Here is a 12648-nt window from a genome sequence, read left to right on the forward strand (position 1 = left end):
AGAACAAGGAAGAAAGAAATGAAAAAAAGGAAATTATAATAAATATTAAGGGTATTCTGGACTTTTCACATACCATCAAGTTGCGTCACGCGACGCGAAGAGATATTTTCGTCTAAATGGTAATTTCCAAAAAAGAAAGCTTTATTATGGTCATTTCATAAAAGTGATGCTGACTCCATTGACCAGCTTTTCTTTAATTTTTGTATTTCTTTTTTAAATTAATTTTTGTAAAGGTAAAACCAACAAAGATTGACAAGTTGTAAAACATGACAAGTTGAAATGTTATGGTTAGATAAAATTAGACCGGTTAAATAGAACTTAACAAAAACAAATTTCATGTGCAGGAACGGTTAAAGAATCCAATCGGTCAAGTTACTCAACCGGTCAAGCAACCCAACCGACCATAAACTTAACCGATAAAGAAGACAAGACCGGTCAGACAAGAAGGCCAAAATCGTTGGACATTCGGTCAACCTGAAGTCATGAAAAACCGGAAGTCTTCCGGTTAACCTAAACAACCGACCGGTATAAATAGATACTTTGAGTATCTGTTAAAGATGATACCAAAGGACAGATCCTAGTATTATCATATTCATACAAGTCTGAGGACAATCTGCAGACTGCAGAAGATCGTCCGACAGGATCTTTCCACTCCAGGATAAATTAGAAACGCAATCCTCCAGGTACAGGCAACTGTCCAACCGACAGTTGCCATACTAAGTAAAAGACAAACCTAGCCGGTTTGATCTATACACTGGAAGTCTAGACCGCCAGGTCTGAATCACTGAACCTCTGCTCAACCAATCAGATTCAAGAAAATGAAATGTGACCGTTGGCACATCTCACCTATGAAAGAAGGAGCTGAAGAGGAGTAAATGTGGTTACTCGTTCCACCAACTACAAACTCTAAGAGTTATTTACAAGTTTATCTTTCTAAGATTAAGAGCTCAAGTGTGTATCTGAAGTTAGATTACAATTCCGGTTAGAATTGTACGGGTGTTATCGAGCAGAAAATAAGTCTCGATCGAATTGTGTTTGTGTATTCATTAGTGAATATCCTTCTCGCGGTTTCGAGAGGAAGGGGTGACGTAGGAGTTTATCTCCGAACATCCATAAAAATCTGTCTTGTTATTTACTTTCTGCCGACCTTACACTCTAACCGATTCTACCTAAACTAACTTATCGAATCCCAAACCAACTTACCATACCCCAAACCGACCTTATCCAAATCCGGTTCTGCCCATCCTGTGCGTGTATTGCTTCAACCTGAAACAAACCACTTCCGCACTTGAACTCGGTTTAAGGGTTTGTGACAGTTTGTGTAGTATTGAAACCCCGGTGTTAATCTCTAACCAGGTTAATCACCAACCTTTGAGTGAAAGGCGCTAACCGGCCAGACCCCGGTTCCCCAACCGCGATCTAGATCCTAACAGTTATTTTGTTCATATCTATATATATATATATAACGATGCTTAATTTTTAAAGTGTCCGGATTTCCGGGTCGAGAGTTGTGGTTAATTTGGATATTTATGTGAAAGTAAATGGATATTTGAGTCGGATTGTGAGTTGACCCGCCCATAAACTTAAAACGGTTAAAAATAAATTTAAAAAATGTTATTTCTAAGTTTCAAACTTGCAACCTAACAAAACAAGTACAACCCTTTAACCAACTAGACTAACAACACTTTTTATTTAAGATTCAACATCAAATTTGATGAACGCGAGACATTTTAACAATAAAAGTTCAAATTTTTAACTAACTAATCTATATATATATATATAATGATGCTTAATTTTTAAAGTATTCGGATTGCCGAGTTGAGAGCTGTGGTTAATTTTGATATTTATGTGAGAGTAAATGGATACTTGGGTCGGATTGTGGGTTGACCCGCCCATAAACTTAAAACAGTTAAAAATAAATTTAAAAATGTTATTTGTAGGTTTCGAACTTGCAACCTAACAAAACAAGTACAACATTTAACCAAATGTGATTGAGATGTGGTTTGTCAAGGGATAATAGACCGGTATCATTTGAAAGTGGTTAAAGAAATATGAGTCAAATATTTAATTGATCAAAGTGTGAGGTCACGATGCCAATTATTAAAAAATATGAATCAAATATTTGATTGACAAAGTGAAAATGTAAAGTCACGAAATGAGAGATTCATTCGGAAAAAATATGTGATGAAACATATGAGAAAATAAGTTGTTTTATCGAAGTGAATAAAATGTGGAATAAGAACGTTATATTTTTTATTTTAATAATTTTAAACATTGAATAAATATTATTATAATTTTTTTAATTTATTTTATTTTTATCCTTATCCGTGTGTATTGTACGAAAATTTTCCTAATTTAAATAAGGTTATATTAATGTTAATTAGTTTATAGGGAAACATATTTAATGAATTTGAAAAATATTTAATTCTATTATATTATATTATATTTTAATGTTTAATTATATTATTGGAATACTAACTTTGGAAAATAAACAATAAAATTATCATTAATCTAATTCTAATCAAATTTTAAATATATAATATCAAACAAATCACATGGATAAATCAAATCAGATTAACAGCACATATTCGGACGCTTATATTTTTACTTTTTGAAATACATCAAAGATCAACAGAGTGATTCACTCATTTTTTTAGTTATTGTATAAAAAGATCTTTAAAATATATGATTTTTATCGATAATTTAGGACTCATCCCCAGGCCCGGCCCGGCCCGGCCCGGCCCGGAGGGGTAGGCAGCCACGGCCTAGGGCCTAGGATCAAAAAGGGGCCCATTTTTTTTTATATATGCTAGGTATTAGTAAGGATTTTTAGTTTCTTATTCTTTAATTTTTTTTTATGTTAGATTTTTTGGCACATGCCTTTATAGCCCAAATAGAGAAACAAACTAACACTATCAGAACAAAAAATTGAAAACTCTGCTGTCTGTCTCTCTCAGTCTCTGTATCCTACATCGACAACGAAACCGACAACGAAACTCACAACGAAACCGACAACAAAATAATTTCGACGGTGGCTCTGTTTTGCTGGGTTGAGCCTTGAGGTAAAGTTTAACCATTAAAAGTGAAAATTCAACATCAGGGTTTGATTGTTATTTATTTTTATGCTTTGTTTTGAGATTGTGTATTTGTGTGGTTAAGCCGTAAAGATCTTTGAAAATAGTTTACTTGTTTGATGGTGCCGAAAAAATATTTATCTGGATATGAAAAACGAAAAAGAAAAGAATTAGAAGAACAATTTGTTAAATCTCAAAGTGGTGCGCTTGACAAGTTTGTTAAAAGAACAAAAGCTTCTGAAAATTTAGACTCCACTTATTTGGGTTCCTTATGAATTCTGGAAAGTTGAAGGCATTTAATGAAAGCAAATTGAAAGAAAAGTGTAGCACATTTTGTAATGTATTTTCTCATGAAGGTACGTGTGATGTTAATTTGAGTGATTTGTTTTCTGAACTAAAAATACTACAAGTTGTTTTACCTAGTTTGGATATGCCCGCTGCTGAAATTCTTGATTTTGTAATGTCAATAGATTGCTATCATAATGTCTCTATTGTATATCGAATTTTACTAACATTGCCTGTTACGGTAGCTTCTGCTGAAAGAAGTTTTTCTAAGTTAAAATTATTGAAAAATTATCTAAGATCTTCGATGTCTCAAGATAGATTGAATGGACTTGCTATTTTATTTATTGAAAAAGATTTTTTGGAATATATTGATTACGATACAATTATCAATGATTTTGCATCTAAAAATGCAAGAAGAAGTCACTTTCGTTGACAATTTATGTTGCATCTTTGTAGATATTGGAAGGTTATTGAAGATCAACGGTGAAACACAAGTGAAGTTTATGCGTAGGACCCCAATTTCGTGCTTTCGCCTAAGGCCTAAAAAATCTCAGGAACGGCACTGTTCATCCCTTAAGTGAGTTGTTAGTCAAGAAGATATATTTTGATATATCACATTTGTTATTCGCTCTGCATGTTTTAACTTATCTATATTAATCTTAAACACTTTCGAAATATTTTATATTTATTCGGTACATAATTTGATTTTTGAGTTAATCTTAATAAGTCAAATATATTTTTCTCAGAATTGAAGTTGATAAATGAGTTGGGGTTCAGAATTGGTCGTCTTTTATCCACATACATTGATATGGTATGTCATTGTGTGCTAAATTATGATTAAAGATTTTGTGAGTAACAATTTTTTTTGAGTAACATATTCGATAACATATTGAGTAACAATTTTTTTTGACAACAATGTTTTATTTGTATGACTTTGCATATTGGGCTATAGAATGTTTGGATAAATCATCGAAATTAAGAAAACTATGTTGAAATTAACATCATAAATGACCACTTTTCATCCATCCATATGAGATTACAAGATTTTTAGATATCAAAATGCCAAACACATCAATTTAGTATTCCAACTCTTTCTATGATCATAGTTTCAAATGGGTCAAATTTATGGTATCTTTAAAAAAATCTCATATTCTATCTATGTATGTAAAAGTAAAACCTTAGGTTAGGATCCAACAAGACCTTTGTAACGTGCATAGGAAACAATGAGTACAAATAGGACAGAACAAAACATTCCAGCTGCAACCACCACCTGAATATATGCAATTAGAAACAAAATTAAACATCCTTTCAAAATCAAACATTATTATTAATGGAACAACTGCACTCATTTTTAACCTACCCATTTAAATACGAAGCCATATCCTTCATTCCATGTATATGGTATATTCATGCCAAATATTCCAGCCACCAACGAGTATATCGACAAGCAAACAGTTCCGGAGCTTAAGAAAAGTTCAAGCTGCACATTCACAATAATAACATAAAAAATAAATAAACTCCTATCCTTACGAGGCATTGCAAATAATATTATTCGCAAAATCTCACCTGAATCAGTTGGTTTCGATGATTGTCCAACTGCAAAATTTCATTTCAGAATAAATGGTTAGATCATAACTGTAGATATTGAAATTTCCATTTATTTATTTACCTGAATATTAATGTAGTCCTCTGTGTCATCTATATACTCCCGTAGCTGCAATGTTTGTTATTAATCAGACTTCACTCTTTATTTTTTAAATAGAATAATGTTTTACAATCACAACACCTATTATAGACCTAGTTTTCTAATAATATTATTATTCTACTTACCGTTGTTAACTTGTTTAGTGTCCCATCAATTTGCATAAAATATGCCTGCAAGGCAAGTGAGTTAATTAGCCAAAACAGTTGTAGTGAATATAGAAGGAAAAACAAGAAAGGAAAGGAAAACTAGCTACCTCAAGCAGCATCTCAAGCTCCTCAACATCATTTTCATCTCCGCGAGTGGTTGCCATACTTGCACGACTGGCTCTCGATATTTTTGACCCTATGGTCGGTGAGGCAGGAAACCAGTTAGCACCGCCGGAGGCACTCACTGGTGAGGCAGCACTAGCTTGCTTTCTTGACAAGTACAGATCAGCCATATCATCGTCGTCGTCTAGGAGCTGCTCAAGTTCATCTCTTACCTGCCAGCCAATTCATTCATCATTGCCAATCACACATTGACGGGATAGCTGAAGCAAACACCACAAATCAATCATACATACCTTTTGAACCCGAGCAGTCAACCTTGTCATTGCACTCTTCAGTTTACGAACCCTGTCCAAGTTACGGCTGCTAATCTGTGATAGATGAAATATTAAAATTCAATCAATAAAAATACAAGTTTCTTGCACTTGAGCACAACTTTAACTTGCCTTTAACTCTTATTAGCACAAATTTGTCGAGAATAGTCTGAATTTTGAAAATTAGTTAGAAAACCATAAAAAGGGATGATGGGGGTAAATATTGGATTGACAGGAAAAAGTTAGCTCTTATGGATCGATCTACTCCAGATATAACATCTCGTGAATAAAGCATTAGATTAGCTGAATGCTGTTCTTAGAAGCAAAATCTCCTCAAACTCGAAGAAATGTTGATCTAAGCTTCTCGATGAATAGAAAAAAGAAAAAGAGTAGACCTTCGATGTCAGCTCATCTAATGCTGGATAAGCAGCAGTTTCCAGTTCTGTTGTACGTGCAGCAAGAAAACTACAAATGGCTTCCAAAGCCACCTCAAGGGCCCGAAATTCAAAAGGGGATTCTGCATTAATTTGGATTCATTCATTAGGGGACATATATAAAACAAACTCAGACAATAATAACAACATAATATATAAAGTTGGCAAAAGTATACCATCTTCCTCACCCATTTCATCAGGATGGGTGACAACTTCTTTTCCTTCCGCTTGAGCTTCATGCATGTCACCCGATGATGGGGGAAGTCGCCTCCGTAACTGCTCAACAACTGGAATAACATTATCGTCTAGAGGATCTCGAAGAAGTACCTGACCAAAACTTAATAAATGATTATTAGAACTTGTGAAATGAACCCTAGGCCCTAGCCAGTTCATCCAAATAAAACGAAGATCAAAACTAGTTTTCAATGACAAGAGGATCTGCTGGAAACTTTATATGTGGTGGGTGGTCTTGCAAACTAATTATTTCTGATCAGATTTTGATAAACCCAACTTAAGTAATCAGATAAAATACGGTCATATACCAAATACCAGGATTCAGGATCGATCTTAAATGAATACGAAAAAGACATTTCAGACCCATTTCAGGATTCAATGTGTTTCAGAAATTCATCATCACACAGACTATCGTGTAACTAAGTACAATTAGACTGAACATGCATCGGTTAGGAAATCAGTAACAAGATCAGAAGAAGTTTTACCTCTTCACAAGTTATTATCGCCTTAATATGCTGCCAGGGAAGAAGAGAAAGAAAGAAAAAAGGAATCAGAAAAAGGCGAAAAGAAATCGGAAGAGCAGGAGGAGAAAAAGAAAGGGAACATATTACACCTCCAAATTAAGAACAATAGCCTTCTCACGGCCGAGAATCGTAGAGGGATATGACAAAAGGGGATCAAGAATGCGAAGATCGCGGGCGTGAATCTGAACACGGTGCATGATTGCGTATTTGTCGACATCAAGAACGGTTCCCTGCCCCGTCGCATCCATAAGAATCCAACTTCTGGAACTCGGGGCCTTCTTCTTGGGTCCAGCCTGAGGATCCGCCGGCACTATGGTCCCTTCTCGACCCATCTCTAACCATCCCCGGAATCAATTTATCTCTCTAACAAAAGAATATATAAATGTGGCGACTGACTGAGTGAGAAGCCCTAATTAAATGAAGATGATTTCTTCGCCAAATGAAAAGGGCTCACTGTTGTGCAAAGCAAAGAAGGTTACATCTCTCTCTCTTTAAGACATGGCAGCAGCAACAGCAACAGCAACAGCAGAAGCAGCAGCAGGGCTAGGGGCTATTCGCTTCATTCGCAAACCCGCACGGCGCTCCAAAGAAAGAGAAAGAGATTACGCGCGTTAATATGCAGCAGCAGCAGCAGAATATTATTTCATTTCGAGTAAAAAAAAAAAAACTATTTCTTTTTCTTGGACTAAAATAATTGACATTTAAGATTATAATATATTATTTTTTATTCGTTAATTACTCTTCATAATTTTTTTACTTATTATAAAAATAATTATTATTTGTTAATAAGGATTGTTACAATTTATTTTGTACACCTGTCTACAAACTTTTATTTATATGGTATACTTTTAATAAATTATTGTAAAATAATTATATTTAATATAAAGTAGACTTTTTATTTATTAAAATACAATTTTTTGAAATAAATAGTGTTTGATTGAATAATATATAATATATTAGATTAAACCTACCCAGGTAACATATAAGAATAATAATTCTTGAGAGGCTGACTCAATATTCGTGACTCTAGTACAATCTTTGTAAGCTAATATTTTATTTTTCAAATTATTAAAATTATATTTAATTTGACATCATGTGTCTAATATTATATTTCACTCCACCAATTAAAATATAGAATTAGTTGAATAAGTCAGAGTAGGATGACCTAATTAATGCTGCTTTCATTATTGTGCGTCTTTTACACTGAATTTTGCCCTCATATTATATATGCATTAATTTTTTTTATTTATTATTTTAACATTTTTGACACATTATCTATCACCTTCATTAGTGGGTAATTTTTGTTCGTATTCTTCCTTTCCAAAGAAGCAGATAAATAAGAGAAATATTGTATTCCTTTTAATAATGTTTGATCAATTAGACCTACAAAAGTAAATCTGCAATGCCCAATATTTTTAAGTTTATTGAAAGAATTTGATTCATCTTCAAAGGCCATTTATTCTATCTTTTCATCTAAATTTAAATAATACTAAATCCAAACACACACACTCTACTCTCTCTCTCTCTATATATATAATTTTATTATTTTTTTCTCAAAAAAATGTTTCCTGAGCAGCAGCTGAGCTGAGCTGAGCGGTTATGGTGGGCCGTTGGGGAATTGGGCCTAATCTTGTGTATATAGTTGGACTCAGGCCACAAGCCCACAACCTTACCTTGCATTCACATTCCATAAGAGAGTGACCACACAAACAATGAACGTATACTTTTTCTAAGAACCATCCCAAGGTTTATTTTTATTTATGAAATCTGAAAAAAAAAATTAAAAAAAAAAAAGAGTGCAAGAATAAAAGTATATGTTTTTTTTTTTTTAATGGTATTGACAAATATTGGGTTAAGTATATCAGTATATGTTATATTCTTCAAAATAGAATAGTGAGTAAATTTGTCAATACCATTCAAAATAAGTTAATTATACATTTAAATTTATTTTATTTAGTCTTTACTTATTTCATTCAAAAAAATAATTATTTTCTAAATATATATTATTAAGTTTTATTGTATAGATATAATTAAGACAATGAATAAACCAAAATACTTACAATTAGAACTATGAACAAAAAACACAAGGCTTTCTTTCTTTAAAGCAAACAATATTTTTTTTATTTGATCTATTCTTCTTGTTAGAGCTGGTTTAATTTTTGATTATTTATTAAAAAAATTAAAATCATTTCTCTATCATATCATAAATTTATTAATAAAAATATTAAAATATCTTACTTTAATAAAAAAAAATTAATAATATATCTTACAAAATTCTCAAATAAACCAATTTTTATAATACATTTTTAATATATAAAAAAAAAAAGATAATCTAAAGATGAAGAGCTCTATAAGAAGGCACCTCATCGTCATACAAATAACAAACAGACAACTCACGTGAGTGACAGTGATAGAAAAGAAGCAGCAGCGACAAACAACATAAAAAAAAAAGAAATCCAATTAATTACCATATAATATAATAATATAATATAATAGAGAGCTAGCAAGCAGCTGCTTTGGATTTCTTCTCTAATTCGGTTATATCCAGATCATAATAATTAATTATTTTACTATATAAGAAAAAACAAACTCAAACATACATATATGGTTGAATAATAATATTAACTAGTGTTATAAAATAAATTCATTGATTCCTGCGGTGATCTCATCATCATCATCAGCAGCAGCATGCAGCTCCTACTCTTGCATCAGTAGCTAGGTGCTGAAATCAACCAAGATACTCTTTAATTAATTAGTTAAGATTAATAAATGAATTGAGATAAAATAATTAATTTGAAAGAGTAATTAGGAATAAGTATAATTAATTAATTAAATTAATACCAATTAAGTCCTTCCTTTCCTTTTCCTTTGGTGATGATGCGCAAGCGTCTGCAAGAATGAACAAACATCCTACAAGTAGTAGTAGTAGGTAGAATTAGAATTAGAATTAATGAATGGGAAGAAGAAGATGCATGATTAATTGATGATGATGATTGAGTCTTCTATCTATCTACTACTACTTACTCCCATGGGACATCCCCGACGAGCATCCAGTCTCCATCCTTATCTTCATAGGTATGAACATAATTATACAGATCAATCTTATTATTATTATTATTATTAATCATTCTTCCTTCACTTCCTCCTCCTCCTATGAAAGAAGAGAACATGTTGGCCAAGGCATTGGAGAGTTGTTGGTAGTCACCATACATTCTCAAATCCACCTTCCGAAGGTATGGTGCCCCGTCCATGCTAACCTTCACCAACGCAGCTGCTGCTACAGCTACTAATGCTACCTTATTATTAGAACAACATCCACTGGCACTACCACTAGTAGTACTCATCTTCTCTTCATCTTCTAAATATTCCACCTTCTTCTTATTCTTAATCTTCTGCGTCATCACATTCTTCCGGTGTGATCTCACTGGTGGCCAACCCACCACTTGAGCCCTAATAATAAGTTATAACAATAATAATAATTACTGTCTGTGTCTGTTGATGATGAACACTCTTCATGACTGACACATAATAATAATAATAATAATAATAATGCTTACTTGGAGCTGGGGGAATGATTGTGGCCATGATCATCCTGCTGCTGCTGCTGCTGCTGCTGTTTGCTGCAGGATGAAGTAGAAGAAGCTAGTAGCTTCTTGTGATCTGCTGATTGATCATCAATATTATTATGATTGGTTTCGATCTTCAGCTTTAAATCAACATGACTAGTCTCACTCTCATTCTCAGAGAAACCTCTCTTTCCCCCTCCTGATGCTGCTGCTGTCGTTGACGTCACTAATTTCATCTCAGCTCCGGGCAACCCGAGACAGAGCTCAGTCTCCAACCTGTAACTACCTCGCTCGTCTCCTCCTCCTCCTCCGCTCATTTTCCGACCTACTTAATATTGAGAGAGAAAGAGATAAAGATAATGTATAGTCTTGTATAAAGGAGAAGGAGGAGGAGGCATTAAATAACTAACTTTTTCATGTGCGTGCAATACATATATCCAGTGCAGGATGCACTGTCGTTTATAATTCCAAGGCCGCAATCACGACACGTTAACAGAGACAAATAATAATAATAATGCAATTTAATCTTTACTAAGATACCCCTTGTTAACAGAGACCATTCTCTTTTATCAACTAAATTACTAATAAAAACAATGGAGGCAGCTACGATACGCCACACATAATAATAATAATAATAATAATATTATTAACTGACAGGTCAGCTTATAAATATGATTCATTTACATCATCAACGGGTCAGATTTATTCACCAAGTCAATCGCAAGGTTGTCTGGCCGCCAAGATCAAATCTATTTCTAATTCAAATGATCATGCATGCCTTTAATAAAGTGGTGGTGGTGGTGGTGAGATCAATTCATGAGGCCCTAGCTCCCAACTTTCAGATATACCAGACAGACATGTAAAATAAAAAAACAGGCATCAACCCCAATTGTCTATATATCATACGAGCTATATATCAAAATTAGTATTATTACCATATCATCATAATTATTACGTACCAGATTTCAACTTCCTCTCACCTTTTCCACATGGGATCTCATCTATCCAAGGAAGAATCAGTGTATTGGGTGGTTGGTTAAGCCATTTTTTACACACAACTTTCTGCCTGTTATGGGGATATTATTGTAACCTTTGTGATATTAAAATTTCAATACAAGTATTAGATAATTAAGAAATGATGGGATGGGATGGGATGGGGGGAAAGCAAATTGCAATATGCCAGCAATGTGTAATCAATTAAACTAAAACAAAATATAGGTAGCTGGCTAGCAGACTGCAGTAGCAGTCAGTGATCATCAATATCATCCACAAAAATAATAATAATAATAATAATAGATATTTTTTTAAGCTGATGACTCAACAATGGGCATGGTGATGGTGGTAGCTAAGAGACAGGTCACATCGATCTTCAGATCTCCATATATATGGGAAAGAAACAAACCACTTCTGCCCTTTCTTGTCAACAACACATATAACATATATACCCATGCCCCGCTTTCTTCCCCTCCCAAGTCCCAACCACACCATCCCCATTGTTGAGTCATCATCATCATCATCATATATAATCATGCATACAAATTTCTCTATATAGTGCATTCAACTCTTCCTGCTTTTACATGTCTAATTATATCTTGATCATCCAGAGCATTCACTAATTAATTCATCATTTTTTTTAATCACAATTAATATATTCCCATCCTCTTTAAACAGTTTTAAAAACTGTTCTTATTCTTATTTGAAACATGAATTAGGTGATCACGAGGAAGGAAAGAAAACTTTCCAAAACCAAAAGGTAATAAATTCTTTTCAAGGATCATTAATTAAAAGACAAGCTAATTTACTACTTCTCATGTCATAGAGAAGTTATTTACTCTAATTAAGAATTCATTTTGAAAGGTGGACTCAAATAAATAAGCGGATTTCGGTGTATTATAAAAATTAACATTTTCCATAAGCAAAAGTCTAAAATTTGAAGGGTGAAGTTCACATGTTAATCAAGTTGAGGCACCTAGCTGTCATAAATGTGAATATAAGAGTTTATTTGAATGTTTTGCAATGTAAATAATTTGGGGGCACACCAGTAAACTTTTCCTACGATAAACTTTGTTGTTGCGTGTGTGTGTGTGAGAGACATAGAGCAGCACATGCCCTGTATGATCACTACAGTACGTACCTCTTCTTACTAAAAAAAAAGTGCTATAATGGGGGACATTCAATTAATATATTATAATTAGCGGCTAATTAATAGAAAATAACCATTTAAGTAATGAGAATATTGTCACTAA

The 12648-nt window shown here is 33.2% G+C and overlaps 2 protein-coding genes across 2 annotated transcripts; both read right to left on the reverse strand.

The window, feature by feature from the left end:
* Window positions 1-4425: 4425 nt before the first annotated feature.
* Window positions 4426-7422, reverse strand: LOC124913993 (magnesium transporter MRS2-I-like). Its single transcript, XM_047454453.1, has 11 exons — window positions 6926-7422; window positions 6798-6827; window positions 6255-6405; window positions 6040-6161; window positions 5627-5701; window positions 5318-5545; window positions 5190-5234; window positions 5029-5073; window positions 4926-4955; window positions 4720-4839; window positions 4426-4629 (listed from the first exon to the last, which is right to left on the reverse strand). Exons 1-11 carry the CDS (start codon window positions 7166-7168, stop codon window positions 4543-4545), a joined length of 1176 nt encoding a protein of 391 aa, XP_047310409.1. The 5' UTR covers window positions 7169-7422; the 3' UTR covers window positions 4426-4542.
* A 1916-nt stretch (window positions 7423-9338) lies between these two features.
* Window positions 9339-10758, reverse strand: LOC124915170 (auxin-responsive protein IAA14-like). Its single transcript, XM_047455835.1, has 4 exons — window positions 10394-10758; window positions 9861-10286; window positions 9678-9746; window positions 9339-9558 (listed from the first exon to the last, which is right to left on the reverse strand). The coding sequence occupies exons 1-4, from the start codon at window positions 10717-10719 to the stop codon at window positions 9552-9554; spliced, it is 828 nt and encodes a 275-aa protein (XP_047311791.1). The 5' UTR covers window positions 10720-10758; the 3' UTR covers window positions 9339-9551.
* Window positions 10759-12648: the final 1890 nt, after the last annotated feature.

Source organism: Impatiens glandulifera, chromosome 9 (genome assembly GCF_907164915.1).
Source record: "Impatiens glandulifera chromosome 9, dImpGla2.1, whole genome shotgun sequence".
NCBI lineage: Eukaryota > Viridiplantae > Streptophyta > Magnoliopsida > Ericales > Balsaminaceae > Impatiens > Impatiens glandulifera.